The following is a 24,957-nucleotide window of genomic DNA, read 5'->3' as shown; positions in this document are numbered from 1 at the left end:
TCAAGCTGGGAATTGAACTTAGCATCACTTATATTCACATATCCTCTCCTGTTGCCTCATGGGATAGTAAAGTGTCTATTGAATGCGCAATCTCTGCAAAAGTAGTAGGTCATACTTGTCAAATAAATTAACATGGAAGATTATTTTGAGTTTAATTTATTTAATTAGCTTGTTTATGAAGACTGTTGAGGGATGCACAAAAAATGATTAAGTAGTTTGTCATATATGTTAAAGTGTGCCCCCCCTGCTCTGGTCTAGAACCGCCATTGCCGGTATCCTGCAGAGTTTAGCTCCAACCCCAATGGCAAACTCCTGAGCGAGCTTATCAAGCTGTTACTATGCACACCAGAAACCTCCAGGCTAGGATGTTGAGGCAAGTTGGAGCTAAACTCTGCAGCACCAGTCCTAAAGGTCCAATAATTGGTCCTGGACTAAAAATAAAATAAAAATAAAAAAATTTTGGAACAGATGGAGCCTGCTTTATCTGGACACTGCATCACTTGCCTGAACGAGTAAGTAACAGTTCCAAAAGCCTGTGTGTATGACTAAAATGTTGTTCAATACCTCAGTTACACACCAAGGATGTTGTTATTTTAAAAGGGTGAACTTTTAGATTTTATTGTTTGCAACAAATTATTAAAATAATTTACCACAAATGTTGCAGTGTGATTATTATTTTAAAAAGTAGTCTTTTTAAAACCTAAACCAAACGTTTCTCATGATTATTCTATTGAATAACCTTCTTAGAACATTGTAGAGTGATTATTTACTAAATATCCCCTCCCACAAAATATGTTTACAGAACTTCCCTCATATAGTCGTTTTCAGGTTATTTTTTAAAATATTTTTGTTATTTTGCATATTTATGTCTGAAATTAGGCCTAAATAAATTGTAGAAAAAGAGTAAAACTTTAAGAACTGTAAGTTTAAAAAACTTTAAACTGTAAGAACATTTTATATTAGGTGAAAATTATACAGCTCAAACGTGAATTAATTTCTGTTTCTGCACTTTGGATTTTTCTTATCCAGCACTCATTCTACATTAAGACCCCTCCCTAATTTAAGCATTAACATTTTGTCGATTACATAGGTGAGAGGTACATAGAAAAATCATAAAGTTGTGGGTCTATTTTATTTTTTATTCATGCTGCGCCTCTTATTTGCGTGCGCCTTTGCATTACTCGCTTATATCAGTGTTGCCAGATTGGGCAGTTTTGAATTTGATTGTGTAGGTAAAAATGATATAGGCGGGTAGAAAATATTAGGGGGCTTTGGAATGGCGCCCCCGGTCCCAGAGACATGATCATGTTCTCATTTTTTCCCCAGTCAAATGTGTCATGTGAACGTGTTTTTCCAAAGTTAACCTCGTCAAAACAAAGCCACAAAATTGGCTTATTATAGATTCTCTGAATAATAGGCTCGTGCACACCTCAGAGGCATCTCCCAAAATGAATCCCTTAACATCTGGCAACACACGCAGGACAGCGACTCGGAGGTGGCGTTTAAACTTTCCCAGTATGTCTAAATTTTTTATTAACGTATATTGTGGTAATTTTCCTCTAAATGCGATAATTTTCAGGTTCTAGTACGATACTTTGACATTTCCAATCTGGCAACACTGCTCTAGATTTTTGGGCGGTTGTTTTTGCATATTGGCGGGTTTTGGATAGTTTGTGGGCTGGAATCAGTCAGCTACTTCTGGCAACACCTGAGGTGAATAACGGTCAATTGGTTAAAGTGATTCGTTTCTCCATCTTTTTATAAAAAAATGCTTATAAATGTGTTAAACAGAGACGTTTATGGACCAAATGGAATTAAAGCTTGGAAATTAAAGTGCTGAGTCATGTCGTATGTCACAGTAAACTGTAACGTTACAGATACCATAGCCTAATCCATCAATCCCCATTTCCTGGCTAATCAATGATAAATGTTCTGGAAAACTAAACTAACAATTCTTGAACGTTTTGGTAAGCAAATATTATTAGGATAGGACAGGACATATTTTAAAAAAATAATTTAATTAAATTTAATATTTAAAAAAAAAGTAGGCTACATGTGGAGAGTTGGACTTTTTTATATGTTTTAGAAGTCACTTCCTTCACATTATCCAGCATTACTTTCACTTTCATGCTCGGGCGAGTTTTTTTCTCCCCACAAAACTTAAAAGGCTGTGTGGGGGGATTCTTATGAAACAAAACTTAACTCCCTTTCAGCATTCACAGGTGTGTACTGCTGCATAATCTACACGAACAGAAACGCAAGGAAAGGAGGTAAGACATTTTGTATTAACTTTTATTGGTTTGTCAGTGATGGTAAAAGAAACTGTAAATGTTAATATGTAAACTGTAGTAAATGTATGTTATGATTAACATGTTTAGTCATTTAGACATATATAGAATAATTTATCACAAATAAGGCAGGCACATTAAGCATTTCAAATGCAATAACAAGTGCTGTAAACCTGACATTGTTATAAAAAAACGCTACAGAAGCTAAATGTTTTGTTCGTTTTTAAGATGTGGTAAAGTGCTCACAGAGGAGAAGAGCTTTCAGTTTTCATTTGGATTTTGCCAATGGCTTTGCAGATGTGCTCTTAAACAGGCTACAAATGAAATCAAAACTAACCATATGATTTTGTTAGCTTACATTGCTAGTTTTGTGCTGAACAATTCATCTGTGCATGTTTTTAAGAAAAAAAAATGTCTTTCTAATGTTTCATTTAAATCAGAGAAGGCACTTCCTGTTTGTGCTTAGTTAAATAGACCTTTTACGCACTTCCGCATTTTTCGAACGGAAATACGTCAATGTAGTGCATTAGAACTTCCTGTTATCATAGCGGCAGATTTGAAAATGGCAAAGTCGAAGAATCGCAGTTTCTGTTGTGTTCCAGGCTGTTGGTCTTCTAACCAAAAACAGCCCTACCTTTTATTTCATTCTTTCCTGTGGTTCCAAACCTGAAACCTAAATGGATACAGTCGATCCGAAGAGAGGAAGGGCATAGTTTTAATGCAGTTAAGATTGTTCATAGTGTATTTAGCTAACGCTAGTCACCTGTGTGTACCGTTATGCATATCTACCTGAACAAATTAATGTTAATAATATAAGCTGTTCACGAAACTCAACTAATAAAATAAAATATTTTTTTTAATAATGAAACAATTTATTGCTGTGACATCTAGTAAATACACAAAGTTTTATCATACTAGCATGTGTGGAAGTATTTAAAACAAGTGTGTTACAACTGGCCCTGTGTTAGGTTCTGCCCCGCTCTCCCCTATTTTAATTGCATGTTTTTAATTACTTATTTAATTAACTTCGGAAGACAACTCAGGCTCGCCGAAAACACTCTAGCTGCCTTTTCTCCGCCAAAAAACTCATACCGGAACTGGGTTTACACGTTGTTGACGTACTTCCGTTTTTTGCGTAAAAGGTCTATTCTCAGATTACGTCGGTTTGAGGTATTGGGCGTGGCTAATCCGCTTGTTAAGTGTGACGTCACGCGAAGCGGCTTCCGGGTCCAAGTGCTCTATTCAACTGAATGGGGAGACTCATGAAATGGTAATAATAAACATTTACAAAGTGATTTGAGGCTTTCACGATTAATGATGACGATGATTTTTCACAAAATCACGATCGCAGTATATATGTCCATGCCTAATATCCGATGGCCAGAAAGTGATACATTTTTTTATAAATTGTTAAATTTTTGGTATTTGTTATGCAGCAAGCCCAGAGATTGTTGTGTACACTATGATTTTATATAAAATTAACTTTAATGTGTGATATGAATAAAACGTGATCATAAACGAATGATTTCTCCACTCGAATGGCGGCTTAGACCCAGAAACAGTATACATACGTCACAAACACGTCACCACTTAACAAGCGGATATACCACGCCTCATCAACGGTCAGTTTTGAGAGACACTGCTCGCTGCAGAGGCACTTGGGTTCCAGTGAGTGGCAGTGTTGCCAGATTGGGTGGTTTTGAGTTTGTTTTTGCGGGTAAAAAATGACAAAGGCGGGTAATTGAAAATTTGGGCGGTTTTGCAACGGCGTGCCCGCCAGCCCCGGTCTTCACATATATACCTGTTAGGATCTCCCAAAGAGATGCCATACCCCCTGTTCTTTACTTACAACGCTTTCAACGGTTGTGATCTCCCAAGGACACAACTTGAAACGCCTAATTTGCTACATCCAATCACCTCGCAGTAGAAAAAACAAGCCACGCCCACTTTTTTAAAATTTAATATTCCATTTCTCTAGGAACTATGTCACAATTTGAAATAACACAATTGTTGAAGATTCCGATTCTTGTGGACTTTAAAATGATCACTAGTTATGTTTTAAGCTTATCCATGAATAGAAAATTGTAAGGTATTGATCTTGTTTTTGTTTATTTTTGTTTGTTTGTTTCAGCAGTAGAAATTTCAAAATGGCTGAATCCATGCTGAGTCAACAAAAGGATCAGTTCAGCTGTTCGGTGTGTTTGGATCCACTGAAGCAGCCGGTGACGATTCCCTGTGGACACAGTTACTGTATGAGCTGTATTACTGACTGCTGGAGTCTGAAGGAGCAGGGGCCGCCGTACCGCTGTCCCCAATGCAGAGAGATCTTCAGACAGAAACCTCTACTAAAGAAGAACACTCTGATAGCTGAGATGATGGAGACGCTGCAGAAGACGGCCCTACAGACGCCTGCTGCTGCTGTGGACTGTGATGTTTGCACTACAGAGAAGAACAGAGCTGTAAAGTCCTGTCTGCAGTGCTGGGCCTCCTTCTGCCAAACTCACCTGCAGCTTCACTACAAATCACCTGCATTTATGAACCACAAACTAGTCGAAGCCTCCAGACACATTTGCCCCAACCATAAAAAACCTCAGGATATTTACTGTCAGGATGATCATCAGTGTATCTGTTATTTGTGCATGATTGACAGCCATAAAGGACACCGTGTGGTGTCTGTGGAGGCAGAATTGATCAATAAAAAGGTGTGTATTTAAATGTCAGCGATACAAATATTGTATTAACAATATTAACTCTTTTTTTAATGAATTTACATATATTTAAAAGCTGTCATTTCAATTCACCTTGTAAAAACCCCTTTGCCTGACTTGTTCGTTTTTTGCCTATTAATTTCTTTACGTCCGCAGAACAAGTTAAAGGAGATGAAGTTGAAATGTCAAACGTTGATCAAGGAGCGGCAGAGAGGTTGGCAGGAGCTCAGCATTGCCATGAAGCTTTTTAAAGTATGTCTATTTAAGCATTCTTTAGATGTATTAAAGCAGTGTTTCTCAACCACATTCCTGGAGGACCACTAACACTGCATGTTTTGGATGTCTCGTTTGTCTCGCACACATTACAGGTCTTTTAGTCTCTACTAATGAGCTGATGATCTGAATCAGGTGTGTTTGGTTAAGGAGACCAGGAAAATGTGCGGAGCTGGTGGTCCTCCAGGAACGTGGTTGAGAAACACTGTATTAAAGGACCATGTTGGTTATAAAAATAAAGATTTTTTTTTTTATTCAATTGGTTCAGATCTTACCTTGAAGGAAAAGGTTACTATGTCAGTATTCACCTTATTCTTCGCCAAGAACGGGCGCAGCCATTTGAATCTTTTTGGCATGAGACTTCCAGTCTCATTCACTTCCATTCATTTTTAGACATTAAAAACTGCTCGTTTGGCTGTTTGATGTTTCAAACTGATATTTCCTTGTTATATTATTTTATTTGGTCTGTATAGTCATGCAAACATTTGTTTGTAGAGCAAGTAGTTTGACCGTTTTTTGCCGTTTATTATTCCTAGTCATTTCTCCCATAGGCGACTTAATCGGAAGTTCTAAGACAATCGCGAAAACAGGCGCACTTCCGCATTTTAGAATAAGGTCAATAGGGTAATTACCAACCTATGTCATACATGACGTCACACGTTTTCAACCGCGCATACCGGTTGCAAAAAAAGATAGCAAACATGTGTTTTGCGGTAGGATCGAAAGTCCAACAATAGAAAACTTTACCGTACACCACACTGCTTTTAATGCCAACTGCAGATGTCTTTGGCTAACAGCCATTAGAAGAGCTGAATGGAGTGAGGACCTAATTAAAAATGCTCGACTCTGCATGTCATATCATTTAAGTTCACGCTATGCTGAATCATACACATTACTCGTTTCTGATTGCAGCAATGATTTCAATGAAAACAGGTAAATACGGTGAATTAAACTGCGGACACTGAATGCTTAGAATGGAATGTACAAATGTAAGTTCACATACCCTGCCGTACAGGTGCAGTTCGCTGTCAGAATGCCAGACATCCCAAGTTCGAAAAAGTCATTTCCGGGGGATACAGAATAGATTTGCGGGAGGTAGCGGGATAGTGGGAGCTTGAAGAGGGGGGGGGGGCGGTGTAGTGAGCGATGTATCTGAGATGGGGAGCGTGTGCCTGTGAGATGTACCCAAAGAGCGGTGGAAGTTGCGCGCAACGCAACATACCTGAAGAGCGGTGGGGATGAGTTGCATGCGATGTACTTGAATAGCTGTGGGGGTCAGTTGCGGGAGACGTAGCTGAAGAGCTAGTAGGGATGCGGTGGAGAGAGGGGTGTGCAACTTCCGGGAGACTTGGGATGCCTGGAATGCAGTTGTTTTGCTTGTTGATGATTACCCAGACCTTGTACATCTCTTCTTTCCTTGTCATCTTCTTTCCTTGTCTTTGGCTAGGCAGAACCTCGGTTTTTAGAACTACAAAGTTTTGAATCTGGTAATCATGGAACTTTATTTCTTGCACATGACCACACTGAACAACATTGTAGGCATCCAAAGACTTGTAGGCCTTTAACTTTTCTCTTGTTAAATCACTTAGAGTTTTAATGAGATAGTTGTATATTTCAGGCTGGATGCTTGGTCATTTCGTCTTATCCAATATCCATTGGGAGGGTGCTATAACAAATGGATCTGTTAGACCAGGGGTCACCAACCCTGTTCCTGGAGAGCTACCTTCCTGCTCATTTCAGTTGCAACGCTGACCAAACACACCTGTTTGTAATTATCAAGTGCTGCTTTAGGTACTATGAATTGGTTCAGGTGTGTTTGATCAGGGTTGGGACTGAATTCTGCAGGAAGGTAAATGCTAAATGCTAGCACTCCACCTTGATGCGCGCGCATCCTGAATGTTTACAAGCCACTATTTTGTCTATAGGTGAGCATAGGTCAAGGTGGACACCCATGACATGTGAAGTCCTACAAGGTTCAATTCTGGCATCTCTCCTGTTCATTCATTATATGCTCCCACTGAGCCAAATAATGAGAAATAACCACATCTCCTACCACAGTTTTGTTGATGACACTCAGATCTAGTCAGCCTTATTGCCAAATGACTACAGCCCTCTGACAGTGCATTGATGAAATGAACAGTTGAATGTGCCAAAACTTTCTTTAGTTAAACAAAGAGAAAACTGAAGTCATTGTGTTTGTGAACAGAGATGAGGTTCTCAAGGTGAATGCGTACCTTAACTCTAATGCCGAGTTCAGACTGCATGATTTTCAAAGTAGTCGTGTCACAGATGTTTTCACACTGCATGACTATCTGGGCTAGCGTTTCGTCGCTGCTTTGTTTACACTGCAAGATGTATCGGCGACAGGGACATTCCCATTGCATGACTTCACTATAGGAAGAATCGCCGACAACTTCGTGCAAACTGCGTCTCACAGCCAAAAACACGTAGTATATCTTTTGTTATTAACTACATAATGAGAAAGAAGCGAGAATTAGCCATTTCTCCTCAACGTTGATAATAAACTAATTTCTTTCTGTATGAAATGTCAAACAGACATGGTTGCTCCTGAGTCCTGTCAGACCTCCACTAGTTTTTCCTCCATTTCGTGGGTCCAAATAAACCGAAAAAGAGCGCTTTTAACTTCTCCCCCAGCCTCACGCTGGCCTGCAGCAGGTATACACACACGCACACACAAGTAAGCTGTTCTCTCATTGGCTGTAGGCGATGGCTGATGTTATTTTCAGTGAAAACTCAATTCACACGGCATGACTTGAATCGCTGACAGCTCCAGATATTTAGCATGCCAAATATCTCACAGGCATCGGCGACTCATCGGTGATTCTCTCAGATCACGTCTTTAGTTCATACTGTGTGATTGTCACTCACGTGCACGAGCAGCGATGTGCCTGTGATTTCAGGCATTTGTTGGCGATTTCTCAAAACCTGAATTTGACTGGGGTTGGCAAAATAACATTTATTATGTCAAACAATCTGCATGATCATCACATGTTTGTGTCTCCACCTTCAGAGTTCAGCAGATGAGGCGGTGGAGAAGATGGAGAAGGTGTTCACTGAGCTCATCTGCTCTCTGGAGAAGAAACGCTCTGAGATTAAAGAGCAGATCAGAGCTCAGGAGAAGACGGAGACAGATCGAGCAGAGCAACTTCACCAACATCTGCATCAAGAGCTGACACAACTCAGAAAAACACAAGCAGAGATCGATAAACTGCTCACTACTGAAGACCAGATCCACTGTCTGAAGGTCATTAGTAGTAGTCATTTTAATGAGAATGTTCCATATGAAAGCAAAGGTACATACTTGTTCTCTCTTATTCAACTCAAAAATGTTTGTGTCATTTCAGAGCTGTGAGTCTGTGTGTGTTTTACCCACATTTGAAGACGTTCCCAGCTTCACTTCACACACTCATCTGTCTTTTAAAGACCTTTCATTCTCAGCATTCAGAGAGGCTTTAGAGGACGCCTGTCAACAGCAAACAGATGCAATAAGCAGAGAAGGTTTGCATGTTTTGATTGGTGAATTTTTGTTTACACTCAGCAGGAAATTAATGATACTGTTTTGTCTCTTCAGTGTCAAACATTCATGTTGTAAAGCCTCCAGACCTAAAGACTCAAAATGATTTTTTGCAGTGTAAGTTGAAGGCAGATAGACATTATGTAAAAAATAGCCACCAGTGGTTTGTTACACTGTGATTTTGTCTGTTTCTCCTCAGACTTTTGTCAGATTCATCTGGATCGAAACACTGCGCACAAAAACCTCAAAGTGACAGAAGACAACAAGAAAGTATCATGTTCGGATAAAGACCAGAAATATCCTGATCACCCAGAGCGGTTTGATGGATACTGCCATGTCTTGTGTAGAGAGGGTTTGACTGGCCGCTGTTACTGGGAGGTTGAGTGTAGTGGCAAATACTGGGCAGTAGCAGTTTGTTATAGAGGAATCAGTCGTAAAGGAGTCAGTGATGACTGTAAACTGGGCTTCAACAAGATTTCCTGGAGACTGGGCTATTATCTGCAGAATTTCAGTTTCATACATGGTAAAGCACATGTCCGTCTTCCTCCTGCTTCTAGAATTGGAGTGTATCTGGATCACAAAGCAGGAATGCTGTCTTTTTACAGTGTCTCTGACACAATGACCCTCCTTCACAGAGTCCAGACCACCTTCACTGAACCACTGTACCCTGCGTTTTATTCTGGGTCTGGGTCGTCAGTCAAAATCATAGAATAAAGGACAGTTAAAAAAATACCAAATAAAAAAAACACAGTTTATGTAATGAATTACCTGAACTATTCACAAATGCCAAAGATCAACATGTAGTTTATGTATGTTCAGTACAGTACAGTACAGTACAAATATTCACTCAATTGCATGTTAACAAATGTATTAAATGGTGATTCTCTCATTAATCATAAATGCTGAGGTTAAATGACCTCATTTTTGTAGATGTAGATTATCATGTTGGATATTTAGGGTTTTAATATGGTAACAAAATGCTTTTTTTTTTTACCTTTCACAGTGGTTGTTTTTATCTTTATATGTGAAATGTAATGCAAGATTTGCTATCTTTACTTCAGCCAACCTTCAATGGCATGATGTTTTAAATGTTTTATATTAGAAATGCTTATTCTTTGAACCATAATTGAATTATGCTGGAAATTGAATGTAGGCTACATTTCAAATATCTTAATTATTAATAACCTGTAGGCTTAAGTTCAGGCATTTTAAAGTTATGTCTGTTACTGTCCAAACATCTCTTGAGTAAAATGTGCCTACAGTATGTGTAATTTAGAAAATGTGCCATTCAGATGGATTTCTTTAACTGTGGTTCTGTCATTTTGTTTATAGGCTAATTCAGTTGAATAATCTACATATTTTTGATGTGTATAATGATTTTGCAATGAATCAAAACCAACCGCATATATTAGCCACATTGATCAGATATTACAAAGCTGTAGTACATTTTCTTCAATAGCTTTTTTCATGCCAAAACCACAATGAGGTAAAAAGGCTATAGAAGATTATGTGCTACAGCTTGAATTATATCTGATCAATGGGGCTAATAAAATAATATGATTGATTTTTATTCATTGTACCAGTAGAGGGCATAACAACGCTGAAAACGAGGACGTTTTGAGTTCAGAAGAAATGAAACTTATTTCGTCATACCGTCAGCTTTTAGATCTGCCCTGCTGGTCAATTTGGCAAACCTGTAAAAGCAATAACATTTCATTTCTGCTGTCGAGGTAAGAGCTCATCCGAACCTGTCTGCTTTGAAGAAAGATCTCTTGAGATTGCGTTTTTAATCTCGTAACGTTATTTATAACCACTTTGTTTTGTATAATATCTATATACAGTGTTACGGTAATAAGTCGAGCCGACCTGAATAACGTGGTGAGTGTGGTCTGTTTTCGGGTCACTTTGTTTCTGTTTTGGAAAACATAAACTCTTTCCTGCCGACTACTGTTATGGTTTTATTTTGCTATGAAGCCCTGTGGTCATAATTTTGTAGTAACGGTAGTTCTACTACAAATGTTTTGGTAAAAATACGTTATTTTATGGTTATCTGTGAAAACTGTGGTAGCTTTATTCTGTGTTTACTGCAGGCCTACTCCAAATATTGCCTTTGTAGTAAAACCTGGTTTTAAATAAAGTTGTATTCCATATTTGCGGTAGTAAAATCATAGTTAATTTTAATAAACATTTTAAATAATGAAACAATTGCTAGCAAGTAGTCTACGTACAAGATGTTTAGTTGCCTAATGTTTTTTTTTCTCCCTGTACATATCAGCAATTCCTTGAAAATGTAAACATTTCAGTCATGATCATGACTAAAACACTTCTCTTTAGTTGCTAAATACAAGTTGTGCTGGATTCATATATAACCGCCATCTACTTTACATAATAAATAAGCTAAAGTGAACATCTTTTTAGGTTGACTGCTATAATATGTACTGTTTTTGTCATAAAAATGTCACTTTTCTTACCGAAGTACTTTTTTTTTTCAATGAACAAAAACATGAAAACATGGCCAAAAGATGTCTGAGTCGTCCTCGAGTCAGTATGTGGATCAGTTCAGCTGTCCAGTGTGTTTGGATCTGCTGAAGGAGCCGGTGACGATTCCCTGTGGACACAGTTACTGTATGAGCTGTATTACTGACTGCTGGAGCCTGAAGGAGCAGGGGCCGCCGTACCGCTGTCCTCAATGCAGAGAGAGCTTCAGTCAGAGACCTCTACTGAAGAAGAACACTCTGATAGCTGAGATGATGGAGACGCTGCAGAAGACGGCCTTACAGACGCCTGCTGCTGCTGCTGCTGCTGTGGACTGTGATGTTTGCACTACAGAGAAGAACAGAGCTGTAAAGTCCTGTCTGCAGTGCTTGGCCTCCTTCTGCCAAACTCACCTGCAGCTTCACTATGAGTCTCCTGCGTTTATGAAGCACAAACTAGTGGACGCCTCCAGACACATTCAGGAGAACATCTGCCCCAGTCATGGGAGACCGCTGGAGATTTACTGTCAGGATGATCATCAGTGCATTTGTTATCTGTGCATGGTTGACAGTCATAAAACCCACAGTGTGGTGTCTGTGGATTCAGAATGGACTAGTAAAAAGGTAATGCTTTTATCAACAAAGCATTAAGTATTTAAAGTATACAAACAAATTGCATGTTTATTAGTTAACACCCAGGTGTTACAAACTGTTATATATTTTTTGTTGATTTTTTTTTTTTTTTTTTATCTTTTTATCTTTTTGTAAAACGTTTTCAGAATGTGTTAGAGGAGATGAATCTGACGTGTGTAAAGCTGATCAAGGAGCGAGAGAAAGGACAGCGGCAACTCAGGACAGCTACGAAGCATCTAAAAGTATGTAACTTTAGGTATACTGTAATTAAAATGTTTTTGGAGCATAACTACACTGCATCCAGTATGTATTCATAACTTTTTCCACAAATTCTTTGTTAAGCCTTATTCCAAAATAGATTAAATTAATTTATTTCCACAAAATTCTACACACAACACCCCATAATGACAATGTGAAAAAGATTTTTTGAAATTGTTTCAAATTTATCAAAAATAAAAAAGCTGAAAAGTCACATGTACATCAGTATTAACAGCCTTTGCCGTGAAGCTCTAAATTGAGCTCAGGTACATTCTGTTTCTACTAATCATTCTTGAGACGTTTCAGCAGCTTAATTGGAGTTGACCTGTGGTAAATTCAGTTGATTGGACATGATTTAAAAAGGCATACACCTGTCAATATAAGGTCCCAGGGTTGACAGTGCATGTCAAAGCACAAACCAAGCATGAAGACAAAGGAATTGTCTGTAGACCTCCGAGACAGGATTGTGTCGAGGCACAAGGCTGGGGAAGGTTACAGAAGAATTTCTGATCAATAACCTGATGTCACTCTGTCTGAGCTCCAGTGTTCTTCTGTTGAGAGAGGAGAACCTTACATAAAGACAACCATCTGTGCAGCAAACCACCAATCAGGCCTGTATGGTAGAGTGGCAAGACGGAAGCCACTTAAATTTGCCAAAAGGCATCTGTAGGACTCTCAAGACTATTACGAAACAAAATTCTCTCATCTGATGAGACTAAAATTAAACTTTTTAGAGTGAATGCCAGGTGTTACGTTTGGAGAAAGCCAGCCACCGCTCATCACCAGGCTAAAACTGTCCCTACAGTGAAGCATGGTGGTGGCAGCATCATGCTGTGGGGATGTTTTTCAGCAGCAGGAACCGGAAGACTAGTCAGGATAGAGGGAAAGATGAATGCAGCTAAGTTAATTGCTATGAATACTTTCCGGATGCACTGTATATATTTATGTAATTTTCGATACAAGTTGACATTGAGAAAAAAATTTCTATATCTGTAGTGACTAGTGTTTGCTTATTTTGAGCAATCTGCCAAAAAACAGCATTAACATAAACTGCATTCTTTTTCAGTATTACTATCACATCAATACTCCACATGATGATCACATGTTTGTGTCTATATCTCCAGAGTTCAGCCGAGGAGGCGGTGGAGAGGATGGAAAAGGTGTTCACTGAGCTCATCTGCTCTCTGGAGAAGAAACGCTCTGAGATTAAAGAGCAGATCAGAGCTCAGGAGAAGACCGAGACAGATCGAGCAGAGCAACTTCACCAACATCTGCATCAAGAGCTGACACAACTCAGAAAAACACAAGCAGAGATCCACAAACTGCTCACTACTGAAGACCACATCCACTGTCTGAAGGTGATGCAAGGCATTTCATCACACATTTGTGTACTAAACTCACTGATTCAGTCTTTTCCCAAAGCAAACAGTGCTGTATTTGTGTCATTTCAGAGCTGTGAGTCTGTGTGTGTTTTACCCACATTTGAAGATGTTCCCAGCTTCACTTCACACACTCATCTGTCTTTTAAAGACCTTTCAATCTCAGCATTCAGAGAAGCTTTAGAGGATGCCTGTCGACAGCAAACAGACACATTTTCTCAAGAAGGTCTGAATGCCTTGAAATTTAATATAATTTATAATTCGTATGATAAACCAACTAATAATCTTGTTTTTTTTTTTTTAGTGTCAAATGTTCATGTTGTAAAGCCTCCAGAACCAATGACGTACAACCAATTTTTGTGTTGTAAGTTAAACAGTTTTTTTTTTTTTTTAAGGCAAAATGCATTAATTGCTAATTACAATGGATATTATCTGTTACAATTTGACCATTCTGTAGTCAATTTATTCAGTATTTGTTTTTGTCCATTCATCAGATTTCTATCAGCCTCATCTGGATCCAAACACTGCACACAAAAATCTCATCCTGTCAGAAGAAAACAGGAGAATATCATATTCAGATACAGACCAGCAATATCCTGATCATCCAGAGCGGTTTGCTGTATACTGTAATGTCTTGTGTAAGGAGGGATTGACTGGTCGCTGTTATTGGGAGGTTGAGTGTAGTGGCAAAAAATGGGCTGTTGCAGTTTCTTACAAAGGAATCAGTCGTAAAGGAAACACTGATGACTCTAGACTTGGCTACAACAAGCAGTCTTGGAGATTGAGCTGTTTTAAAGAGAATGTATTTTTTAAACATGACAGTGAAGTAGTCTCAGTCCCTGTTTTTGATTCCTCTAGAATAGGAGTGTTTCTGGACCACAGAGCAGGAATTTTGTCCTTTTACAGCATCTCTGACACAATGACCCTCCTTCACAGAGTCCAGACCAGCTTCACTGAACCGCTGTACCCTGCGTTTGGGCTTCTGGAAGGTTCTATCAGGATCATTGAGCAGAGAAAATGTCTTTAAGACCAGGAGTCATCATCTGACTAATTGTCCAAATAAATTAATTCTCAGATTAAAAAGCCAATTAAATAACCATATTCATTAAATTGCTATTTCAAAAATGATTATAAAACAGAATTTAAAGTTACACCAACCACTTTTCTTTGAACTTGTGGAGAAACCGGAGTGCCCAAAGGGAAACCCACACGAACACAGGGAAAACATGCAAACTCAACACAGAAATGCCAACTGACCCAGCCGAGGCTCGAACCAGCGACCTTCTTGCTGTGAGGCAATCGTGCTACCCATTACACCACCATAACACCCCTTATTTAGATATATTTGAGAATATATTTACATGTTTGCATTAAGTAGTGAGAGGCACTTAATCTCATCGCACATGTATATAATGTTCTTTGTATATGACTACATTGACAATAAAAAGCCTGTGGTGACATTTGTTTGTTTCCCATGAGGAAAACGGCTCATAAATCACAGAGGATTACCTACTGTAAACATGCAGTTTTCTTTGAGTGTTGGGTTTAGGGGTTGTGGGGATAGAATATAGAGTTTCTATAGTATTAAAATCATTATGTCTATGAGAAATCCCCTACAGATAGCTTTACAAGTGTGTGAGATCAAAAAGGAATTATTTAAAAATATCCTTTTAAAAGCAAGAAAAAAATCTGATATGTTTAAATCTAGCAGTAGTAGAATTCATCACTTTAATAATTTTACTCACATGGCTGTGTTCAAGTTACATACATTTATAAAAGCTGGGTTGATCTAACCCACAGGTGTCAAACTGAGTTCCTGGAGGGCCACAGCTCTGAACAGTTTAGCTTTAACCCTAATTAAACACACCTGATCAAACTAATTGAGTCCTTCAGGCTTGATTGAAACCTACAGGTAAAGCCCCGGTCACACTGCACTTTTCTCCATATAAACTTCCATTCATACGCACACAAATGCGACAGCCCGGAAATGCAAGGCCGTGCATCAAGTTTGCAGTTCGTTGCATTGGAAAGTTCAAGCTTGGTTAACTCTGACCTGCGAAATCCCATCACTTGACTTAATCCAATTGAGGATCATAAACATGACCTCTCTGAACTGAAATTTTAAATATGGACCAATCGCTCGCTTGCTTCGTTTTTATGTCTATAACAGCCTTCCATTGCTGTTATCACCAGAAATGGGGGTGAGCACGTATTTCACGCGTGCAATCAGAGTCCATGCATGCTAAAGTTGTTTTTAAGCAGAATGTCTTTATTTGTGCAGGTGAATTAAACAAAGCCTCAATCTTTGCTTCTCCTTTCTTCTTTATCATGTCAATATAACATTCACTCCATGTACACACAGCACATATCTAAACACTGCTGTTTTCTGGCTAGCAAACAAGTTACTCTGTGGCACGATCAAAAACCGTGTGCTTTCCCATACCTGACTCTCTTCCTCGCTTAAGCCTGGTTTATACTTCTGCGTCAAGTGACCGGCGCAACTCACGGCGCAGGCAACGTGCGTGGCTGTGCATTTATACTTCTGCGCGCTGTCTCTGTTGGTCTGCATTAACACTTCCGAAACGCTAGTGGGCAGTGAGGTGTAAATGTTCCTCTGTGTCGAGTTTCTTCGCTTCTGTTTTGCTATTCTGATCACTTCCTGGATGTACAAGTGACTCAAACTCGCTCATTTTGAGGCAGGAACCGGCGGACGTGCAACAACTTTAACCATGAGGTAAACACAAAACAAAACTTTCCATCCGGAGCTCCTTCACGGGACTCCACACTTGTAAACAATCGCTCACGCCATTCGCGCGGCTTTCGGTCCCGCCCAGACTCGTCAGCGCTACCAAGCCGACCAATCACAGAGCTTGCGCTACGCGTTGTTGCGACGTGTAGTTACAATTTTTGAGAGGTGCACGTCAGTGACGGCGATGGCCACGGCGAAGGGCTATGCGTCAGCGCCGTAGCCTACGCCGGTGTTTGACGCAGAAGTATAAATCAGCCTTTACACAGGCACCTTAGTTATAGTTTTCAGCTAGTGACACATAGTGGACAACATAAATCACTACAACACAAAAATGGCTCCTACAATGTCTAATCATCTTGTTTAATCTCGCCCCTTTTCGCAGCGCCATATGACAGAACTTCGCAAGCTTAAACTCTAGTGTGAGCGCAGCTTTAGAAACTGAAGAAATAAAACTACAGACACAGCCTCACACCAAACCAAGGATTAAACAATGCTGCGGTCTCACTAGAGTTTGTGCATGTGAAATTCTGTCTACGGCGCTGCAAAAAGGGGTGGATTAAACAAGATAATTAGACATTTAAAAAAGCAAGCGATTGGTCCATGTTTTAAAATTTTGTCCAGAGAGGTCATGTTTTGATCCTCGATTGGTCTCACGCAGTCAAGTGATGCGATTTCGCAGGTCAGAGTTCACCAAATTTACACTTTACAACGCAGCGATCTGCAAAACTTGACGCACAAGCTTGCGTTTCCTGTCTGATGCATTCGCGTGCATATGAATGGAAGTCTATGGGGAGAAAAGTCCAATGTGACCGCAACTTAAGTGTGTAAGAGCAGGGTTGGAACTAAACTGTGCGGGTATGCGGCCCTCCAGATACTGACTTTGACACCCCTGATCTAACCCAAAAAACAAACCTAACCATGGGGTTAAAAAGTGTCATTTAAACTTAATGGAAAAAAATTAACCCAATCATATCTACCCAACCAAATTAACCCAGTATTGTCCATATTTAATCTAGGGCTAGGTTAGAGCAACATACCATATTTTGTTTAGTGTAGAAACATTTTCTATATGTTATTAGACAGTATGATGATTGGTGTTGGCATGAAAAAAAGCAATATGATTCTAAACCTAAAAATAGGAGCAACGAACATTAAAAGTACATAGTCATGGTTTTGTAAATTATATGATTATTGTCTGCTGACTTAACCTTTGCTTTCCACACACACACACACACACACACACACACACACACACACACATATGCAAACTAAAAACCAGGGAGTGTTTGGATTGGAATTCCAGAGAAATGAAACCTATTCCTCTGCCATTAGAGTCTCTGCTTGAAGATCCACACTCTTCTAGTTTGGTCGAAGCTGTATGTAGGAAATATTTGACTTGATCTGTAAAACCAGGTAAGAACATCTTATAAACTCATTTTGCTGACATTTAAAGCGATTTAAATGTTACTGTTTGATAATTATGTGTTATAATCTCTTGCTGTCATGTTATTACTTGATGCATTAATTATTTTTTATGTTGGATGTTAGAATTTAGTACATTTTACATGTGGTTATTCATTAAGCGTTTGCATGTGTTTACATGTGGCAGATTGTTTTGAAGCATCTGCAAAGATGTCTGAGTCGTCCTCAAGTGAGTATGTAGATCAGTTCAGCTGTCCAGTGTGTTTGGATCTGCTGAAGGAGCCGGTGACGATTCCCTGTGGACACAGTTACTGTATGAGCTGTATTACTGACTGCTGGAGCCTGAAGGAGCAGGGGCCGCCGTACCGCTGTCCCCAATGCAGAGAGAGCTTCAGTCAGAGACCTCTACTGAAGAAGAACACTCTGATAGCTGAGATGATGGAGACGCTGCAGAAGACGGCCCTACAGACGCCTGCTGCTGCTGCTGTGGACTGTGATGTTTGCACTACAGAGAAGAACAGAGCTGTAAAGTCCTGTCTGCAGTGCTTGGCCTCCTTCTGCCAAACTCACCTGCAGCTTCACTATGAGTCTCCTGCGTTTATGAAGCACAAACTAGTGGACGCCTCCAGACACATTCAGGAGAACATCTGCCCCAGTCATGGGAGACCGCTGGAGATTTACTGTCAGGATGATCATCAGTGTATTTGCTGCATGTGCACTGATAATCATAAAGGACACAGTGTGGTGTCTGTGGATTCAGAATGGACTAGTAAAAAGGTAATGCTTTTATTAGCAAGAATATTCAGTAATGTAGGAGCTAACAACTACATTACATGTTTATAAGTGGTTATTTTCACTGTTCACCAGACTGAAAAGGCGTAATGTTTGTTTTTACTATTTTTACATTCTTTTTTTTTGTTATCATCTTTAGGAAGAGTTAGAGGAGATGAAGTTAAAGTGTCTAAAATTGATCAAGGACCGAGAGAAAGGACAGCAGGACCTCAGTAAAGCTACAAAAAATCTAAAAGTATGAATCTTTGTGTGTTCTTTTATTAAAAATAAATTAGTTTAAAACAAAAAGTGTGCACTTTTTGATTTTTCAATACAGGTAGACGGTGTGCAGTAAGATTCAGCACCAGAATTAAGAAAAGAAATTGCATCTACTGCATCATTGTTTATCAGTGTGACAGCCATGATCTGCGTGATCACATGTTTGTGTCTCCATCTTCAGAGCTCAGCTGACGAGGCGGTGGAGAGGATGGAGAAGGTGTTCACTGAGCTCATCTGCTCTCTGGAGAAGAAACGCTCTGAGATTAAAGAGCAGATCAGAGCTCAGGAGAAGACTGAGACAGATCGAGCAGAGCAACTTCACCAACATCTGCATCAAGAGCTGACACAACTCAGAAAAACACAAGCAGAGATCGATAAACTGCTCACTACTGAAGACCAGATCCACTGTCTGAAGGTGATACAAGGCATTTCATCACACATTTGTGTACTAAACTCACTGATTCAGTCTTTTCCCAAAGCAAACAGTGCTGTATTTGTGTCATTTCAGAGCTGTGAGTCTGTGTGTGTGTTACCCACATTTAAAGATGTTCCCAGCTTCACTTCACACACTCATCTGTCTTTTAAAGACCTTTCAATCTCAGCATTCAGAGAGGCTTTAGAGGACGCCTGTCAACAGCAAACAGATGCAATAAGCAGAGAAGGTTTCAGTGCTTCTTCTACATCGAAAATAACTGAATGTATCATTCACAGAACTAAATATTAACAGTGCAGTTGTTTTTTCTGAACGTTTCAGTGTCAAATGTTCATGTTGTACAGACTCCACAACCAAAGTCTGAACACGACTTTTTGCAATGTAAGTATTTTTTTTCCACACTATATTTGAAAATAATCCTAATACACTTTATAAATCTGCGTTTCTGTGCATTCATCCTTCACAGATTACTGTAAACTGCAAATGGATTCCAGCACAGCACACAGAGAACTCAAACTGTCTGAGGAGAAGAGGAAAGTTTCATTTTCAGATGAGGTCCAGCCATATCCTGATCATCCACAACGCTTTGATTGGTTTCATTATATTTTGTGTAGAGAGGGTTTGACTGGTCGCTGTTATTGGGAGGTCGAGTGCAGCGGGGACATATGGGGTGTAGCAGTTTGTTACAGAGGAATTAGACGGAAAGGAAACAGCGACGACTGTAAACTAGGCTTCAATAAAGTATCCTGGAGATTGAACCGCTTACAGCAGAATATCACTTACATACGTAATAAAGTTCAAGTGCGTATTAAAGCTGGTTGCTTCTCTAGAATTGGAGTGTATCTGGATCACAGAGCAGGAATTCTGTCCTTTTACAGTGTTTCTGATACGAACACTCTCCTTTATAAAGTCCAGACCACCTTCACTGAACCGCTGTACCCTGCGTTTATAATTGGACAAGGTTCTTCTGTCAGAATCTTTGATAAAAGAACAGCTCAGATGGAAGAATTAACATAATTGATAGTTTTAAATGCACTTCCTGTAGGGCTGGCTCAGTGGTTAGCACTGTTGCCTCACAGCAAGAAGGTCACTGGTTCAAATCCCAGCTGGGTCTGTTGGCATTTCTGTGTGGAGTTTGCATGTTCTTTTCGTGTTCGGCTGGGTTTGCTCCGGTTTCCCCCACAGTCCAAACACATGTGCTATAGGTGAATTGAAGAAAGCAAATTGGCCATAGCGTATGTGTGTGAATAGGTGTGTATGGATGTTTTCCAGTACTTGGTTGCAGCTGGAAGTTCATCCACTGCATAAAACGTATGCTGGAATAGTTGGCAGTTTATTCTCAACAATGAAAAAAACAAACGTTTATGACCATCCCTGTTAAAGGCGTTCGCCCCAACATTCTCCCTCTCTTCTCAGATGGGATGGCGGGCCAAATCAAAAGTTACCATTGGCCAACTTTGGGCTGTAGGCCCTAGTTTGGGCATCCCTGCTAGAGAATATATTAATTTAAAACAGAGATCGGACTCATTTATCCTGAGCACTGTATATTTATTTAAATCAAAATGCAAACTGTTATTTGGATGATCAAAAATATGTTAATGTCTTAAACACCAACGAGGAAATTACAGCAGTCACTAGAGAATCTTCCAATTGTAACATAAATAAATAATTATGCAGCTCATGAATAGAGTGGTTTTGCATCTTATGTAGTCTTGGCATTTGAAAATACTATTTTGACATATTTGCTTTAGCTTGTAATAATCTATGTCTGAATCTATGGTGGATCTCGTCATCAGACCGCACGCTGTCAGGGTAAAATTGTTTATGTATTGGTTTTGGAAAGTTAATAAAATTATTGCTTCATTTCAAAGATGTACACTACTTGACAAAAGTCTTGCCACCTATCAAAGTTTTAGGAACTACAAATAATAACGTGACTTCTAGTTGATCATTTGGTATCACAATTGGCTTATATGAAAGGCAAAGCCCTCTACATTACACTTATTTTACCACAATAAAATATGATCATGCCTTGATTTTGAATTATTTAATTAGGACAGTAAGGTCTGACTTTGCTTAGACAAAAGTCTTGTCACTGAACAGAAATAATGTCCAGTATAGAATATAAAGCCATGCTGCAGTGAACAGAATGAATATTGTGTCTGACTCCATCATGATCTTGGAGGACTGCATCCATACATCTCTGCAATGACTCAAATCACTTATTAATAAAGTCATCTGAAACGACAAAGAAAGCATTCCTGCAGGACTCCCAGAGTTCATCAAGACTCTTTGGATTCATCTTCAGTGCCTCCTCCATTTTACCCCAGACAATGCTCAATAGTGTTCATATCTGGTGATTGGGCTGTTTAATCCTGGAGCACCTTGCCTTCTTTGCTTTCAGGAACTTTAATGTGAAGGCTTAAGTATGAGAAGGAGCGCTATCCTGCTGAAGAGTTTGCCCTCTCCTGTGTTTACTTTTTGTTTACTTTTTATTGAAAGTAATGTAAATGGCTGTGTTATTTTGGCGTTTTACTTTTTAAAAGTAATGTATTAAAATCTTAAAACGAGACAAAATGGTGGGCCTTTCGACTCGTTTTAAGATATAAATATAATATATTACTTTTGAAAGTAAAATATACCCATGAATGCATATCTGTGATCACGATTGAATTAATTTTGAAAGACTTTTTTTTGTAGAAACCATTTATGAGTTTCACATATAGCTGCATGTAGTTTGTAGCAATTCTGAGCAAAGTACAGAGTGAAGAACAACAAAACTGCAAAGTCATGGTTTTATGAATTATGATCGTCTGCTCAAATTTTGCCTATACGCTCTCACTGCACAGTGCACACACACACACACACACGCGCGCGCGCTGAAAACCAGGAAGTGTTTGCTATTCGAGAGAAACGAAACGAAACTTATTTCTCTGCCACTCGAGTTGTTGCTTTGAGATCCACACTCTTTAGTTTGATTAAAGCTGTACGGAGGAAATATTTGACTTTTTTTCAACAATATCATTTTGCTAACATTTAAAAAGATTATTTAAATATCAGTGTAACTATTTTTTTAATAATCCTGCAGTCTTCACGTTATATCTTAATAAGTGGCGCTTCGATTCTTTTACGTTGACACACAAAACTTAAGCATTTGGTAGACTTTTAGATGTGCTCTTTATAAATGATTTACATGTGGATTCATATTTCATTAATTATTTTCTTCTGGCAGAGCAGTTTCTATCTGCGGAGAAATGTCTGAATCATCCTCGAGTCAGTATGTGGATCAGTTCAGCTGTCCAGTGTGTTTGGATCCGCTGAAGGAGCCGGTGACGATTCCCTGTGGACACAGTTACTGTATGAGCTGTATTACTGACTGCTGGAGCCTGAAGGAGCAGGGGCCGCCGTACCGCTGTCCCCAATGCAGAGAGAGCTTCAGTCAGAGACCTCTACTGAAGAAGAACACTCTGATAGCTGAGATGATGGAGACGCTGCAGAAGACGGCCCTACAGACGCCTGCTGCTGCTGCTGCTGCTGTGGACTGTGATGTTTGCACTACAGAGAAGAACAGAGCTGTAAAGTCCTGTCTGCAGTGCTTGGCCTCCTTCTGCCAAACTCACCTGCAGCTTCACTATGAGTCTCCTGCGTTTATGAAGCACAAACTAGTGGACGCCTCCAGACACATTCAGGAGAACATCTGCCCCAGTCATGGGAGACCGCTGGAGATTTACTGTCAGGATGATCATCAGTGCATTTGTTGCATGTGCACCGATAATCACAAAGGACACAAAGTGGTGTATGTGGATACAGAATGGACTAGTAAAAAGGTAATGCAGCAAATAATAAAAATTTTCACAAATTTAGCATTTTTAGTGTATCACATATATTTATAAGACTCATCATTGTAAATCACCATGTGATGATGCACTTTACTAGACAGAAAAAGAGTTTTTGTATGTTAATGTTTTCAGAAAGTGTTAGAAGAGATGAAGCTGACGTGTCTAAAGCTGATCCAGGAACGAGAGAAAGGTCAACAGGAACTTAGTGAAGCTGCAAAACTTCTTAAGGTATGTGTCTTTCTGTATTCTTTTATTTAAAAATAACATCTGTTTAAAAGGTATAACTATCTGTAAAGGGAGGTAGTGACCAGTGGGATTTAATGCTCTAAATAATGCAGAAAAGAAGTTCTATAAGGCCCTGTTTACACTGCCAGTCTAATGTGACCCAATTACGATTTTTTGCTCTTATGTGACACAGATCAGATCTGTTTTATGACCGTGTAAACGCGGAAAAAAACGCATGCATTCGGATTTTCAGAGATGGGTTTCAGCCAGGCCTCCATCATATGTGGAAATAAATCAGATATAAATTGGATGTGACAATGCGACTGTCATGTAAACAGGTAGGCATTCTGTTTTGTATGTCATTAAACTTGCGTCAATTCTGTACTTCTCTGCGGTTTAATGACGTAGAAGGATGAGTGTGTCTGGAGACGCTGATGTGGTAATCAACTACAGAGGAAACATGGAGGAGGAAAGTGGTCAGTCGGTGCCATAGATGCAAGCTACGATGGCATTGCATTTAATTGGCAACAGTCTAAATACAATGGCCAACTTGTTTGTTAGGGCCCTATCATACACCCAACGCAATAAGGCGCAAGACGTGTTTCCGCAACGGGTTGCCATTTTCAGACCAACGCAACCTTAATTTTCAAATTTTCCGCCCCATTATTTAAATAGCAAATCCATTTGTGCCACTTTGTGGTCTAACGGATGTTCTGGTCTAGAAAAGAGGTGCGTTAAGGCACAGTTTTGGTGCGTTGCTATTTTGAGGAACTAAAATAGACTGTGCAATAGACTTGCTTTCAGCACAGAGCACGTCAGTTTTGTGCCTCGCTTACACATTGCTTAAAATATGCAGGATGTACAGCGATACACTAATATCTTTACAAATGAAAAATAACTAAAGGATGAAAATGTTACAATAATTATTACTTTCTATATAAATATAAAAACCACCGTGTAGATGCGAATATTTTGTTCTTGGTTCTGACGCGTTTGTTGTTTAAACGGGTCAATAAAAAGGTGAAACGTCCATACCTTTACAAAAAAGGTTGGATATTCCCAATCCATTTATTGTCCATTTTGTCAAAATTAAAAAAAGTAAACATCAAAACAAACATAAACCCGTTCTGACAGCCATGCCGGTCAAAAAGTTTGTTTGACCTTCTACACATCTCTCAGCTTGTCGTGAGGAGAGCATAAATACCTTATACACCCTCTAGTGGTGCGAAAGAAAATTGCAACTCATAAATGGCTCCAACACACCACCCTCATGGAGATGGGTCTGGCTGCAGACCTGGTGCAGTGCCATCTGGGCTGCATCCAATGCTTTTTAATGGGCTCACCTATCCCCACCCCTAACCCTACCCGTCACAGTGACGTCACTAGCTCCATTTGAGTGCATTGTGTCTGACATTGCATCGCTGAGTGATGCAGTCTCAGCTTGCATCATAAAGGCTGCATCCAGATACCATTGCCCTCATGCCTTCTTCATGTTAGGTTATTTTTTCAGCTCATTCACTACAACTTGCTTGTGTATAATATTGTTATTATTATCGTTAGTCTTATTTATTATATGCATGTTTATATTTGTTTTCTTAAAAACAAGCTAAGGTTTGTCCACCTGTCAGGTTTTGGACGTGTGATTGGATATAACTTGAGCACACTTCGTTATTATTGTTCATTTATTAGTT

At 39.4% G+C, this 24,957-nt stretch overlaps 4 protein-coding genes across 14 annotated transcripts in view; all 4 read left to right on the top strand.

Moving 5' to 3' along the window:
* Positions 1 to 1,469: 1,469 nt before the first annotated feature.
* On the top strand, positions 1,470 to 10,954 carry ftr91 (finTRIM family, member 91). Of its 6 annotated transcripts, none has more exons than XM_681577.10 (8): positions 1,470 to 1,713; positions 2,214 to 2,270; positions 4,420 to 4,990; positions 5,153 to 5,248; positions 8,301 to 8,534; positions 8,635 to 8,788; positions 8,862 to 8,921; positions 9,004 to 10,954. In XM_681577.10, exons 3-8 carry the CDS (start codon positions 4,436 to 4,438, stop codon positions 9,516 to 9,518), a joined length of 1,614 nt encoding a protein of 537 aa, XP_686669.1. In that variant the 5' UTR covers positions 1,470 to 1,713; positions 2,214 to 2,270; positions 4,420 to 4,435; the 3' UTR covers positions 9,519 to 10,954. The 6 variants fall into 6 exon arrangements, with proteins under 6 accessions (XP_686669.1, XP_073780142.1, XP_073780143.1 ...); XM_073924041.1 differs by having other exon boundaries at positions 1,487 to 1,713; positions 4,423 to 4,990; XM_073924040.1 differs by lacking the exon at positions 1,470 to 1,713 and adding an exon at positions 1,898 to 1,967.
* Positions 10,459 to 15,008, top strand: ftr72 (finTRIM family, member 72). 2 transcript variants are annotated; one of them, NM_001007387.2, is made up of 7 exons: positions 10,459 to 10,534; positions 11,327 to 11,902; positions 12,058 to 12,153; positions 13,294 to 13,527; positions 13,621 to 13,774; positions 13,853 to 13,912; positions 14,043 to 14,631. In NM_001007387.2, exons 2-7 carry the CDS (start codon positions 11,327 to 11,329, stop codon positions 14,573 to 14,575), a joined length of 1,653 nt encoding a protein of 550 aa, NP_001007388.2. In that variant the 5' UTR covers positions 10,459 to 10,534; the 3' UTR covers positions 14,576 to 14,631. The 2 variants fall into 2 exon arrangements, with proteins under 2 accessions (NP_001007388.2, XP_073779102.1); XM_073923001.1 differs by having other exon boundaries at positions 10,477 to 10,682; positions 14,043 to 15,008.
* A 1,156-nt stretch (positions 15,009 to 16,164) lies between these two features.
* Positions 16,165 to 20,883, top strand: ftr73 (finTRIM family, member 73). Of its 2 annotated transcripts, XM_068213620.2 has the most exons (8): positions 16,165 to 16,282; positions 17,630 to 17,710; positions 17,907 to 18,496; positions 18,651 to 18,746; positions 18,951 to 19,184; positions 19,278 to 19,431; positions 19,524 to 19,583; positions 19,669 to 20,883. In XM_068213620.2, the coding sequence occupies exons 3-8, from the start codon at positions 17,930 to 17,932 to the stop codon at positions 20,217 to 20,219; spliced, it is 1,662 nt and encodes a 553-aa protein (XP_068069721.1). In that variant the 5' UTR covers positions 16,165 to 16,282; positions 17,630 to 17,710; positions 17,907 to 17,929; the 3' UTR covers positions 20,220 to 20,883. The 2 variants fall into 2 exon arrangements, with proteins under 2 accessions (XP_068069721.1, XP_017206746.1); XM_017351257.4 differs by lacking the exons at positions 16,165 to 16,282; positions 17,630 to 17,710 and having other exon boundaries at positions 17,769 to 18,496.
* ftr88 (finTRIM family, member 88) overlaps positions 19,680 to 24,957 on the top strand; it is an 11,706-nt gene continuing 6,428 nt past the window's right edge. Inside the window, exons 1-3 of one of the 4 annotated variants that reach the window (XM_017351259.3) lie at positions 19,680 to 19,757; positions 22,440 to 23,029; positions 23,174 to 23,269. In XM_017351259.3, coding sequence (XP_017206748.1) covers positions 22,457 to 23,029; positions 23,174 to 23,269 — 669 coding nt within the window. In that variant the 5' untranslated portion in view covers positions 19,680 to 19,757; positions 22,440 to 22,456. Of the gene's footprint in view, positions 19,758 to 22,090; positions 22,189 to 22,434; positions 23,030 to 23,173; positions 23,270 to 23,459; positions 23,605 to 24,957 lie in introns of those variants that run through there. The other 3 variants (XM_073924035.1, XM_073924034.1, XM_073924036.1) reach the window with 3 other exon arrangements.

Source organism: Danio rerio, chromosome 15 (assembly GCF_049306965.1).
Source record: "Danio rerio strain Tuebingen ecotype United States chromosome 15, GRCz12tu, whole genome shotgun sequence".
Classification (NCBI taxonomy): domain Eukaryota; kingdom Metazoa; phylum Chordata; class Actinopteri; order Cypriniformes; family Danionidae; genus Danio; species Danio rerio.
This window is presented reverse-complemented; position numbering and strand designations above follow the sequence as displayed.

What these genes read in the sequence shown, in the direction of transcription:
- ftr91 (XM_681577.10), top strand. Translation starts at nt 4,436, where the DNA reads ATGGCTGAATCCATGCTGAGTCAACAAAAGGATCAGTTCAGCTGTTCG. An exon ending in ACCAGATCCACTGTCTGAAG is followed by an intron (nt 8,535 to 8,634) that starts GTCATTAGTAGT and finishes GTGTCATTTCAG; the next exon opens with AGCTGTGAGTCTGTGTGTGT. An exon ending in AGATGCAATAAGCAGAGAAG is followed by an intron (nt 8,789 to 8,861) that starts GTTTGCATGTTT and finishes TTGTCTCTTCAG; the next exon opens with TGTCAAACATTCATGTTGTA.
- ftr72 (XM_073923001.1), top strand. Translation starts at nt 11,327, where the DNA reads ATGTCTGAGTCGTCCTCGAGTCAGTATGTGGATCAGTTCAGCTGTCCA. An exon ending in ACCACATCCACTGTCTGAAG is followed by an intron (nt 13,528 to 13,620) that starts GTGATGCAAGGC and finishes GTGTCATTTCAG; the next exon opens with AGCTGTGAGTCTGTGTGTGT. An exon ending in AGACACATTTTCTCAAGAAG is followed by an intron (nt 13,775 to 13,852) that starts GTCTGAATGCCT and finishes TTTTTTTTTTAG; the next exon opens with TGTCAAATGTTCATGTTGTA.
- ftr73 (XM_017351257.4), top strand. Translation starts at nt 17,888, where the DNA reads ATGTGTTTACATGTGGCAGATTGTTTTGAAGCATCTGCAAAGATGTCT. An exon ending in AAGCTACAAAAAATCTAAAA is followed by an intron (nt 18,747 to 18,950) that starts GTATGAATCTTT and finishes CTCCATCTTCAG; the next exon opens with AGCTCAGCTGACGAGGCGGT. An exon ending in ACCAGATCCACTGTCTGAAG is followed by an intron (nt 19,185 to 19,277) that starts GTGATACAAGGC and finishes GTGTCATTTCAG; the next exon opens with AGCTGTGAGTCTGTGTGTGT.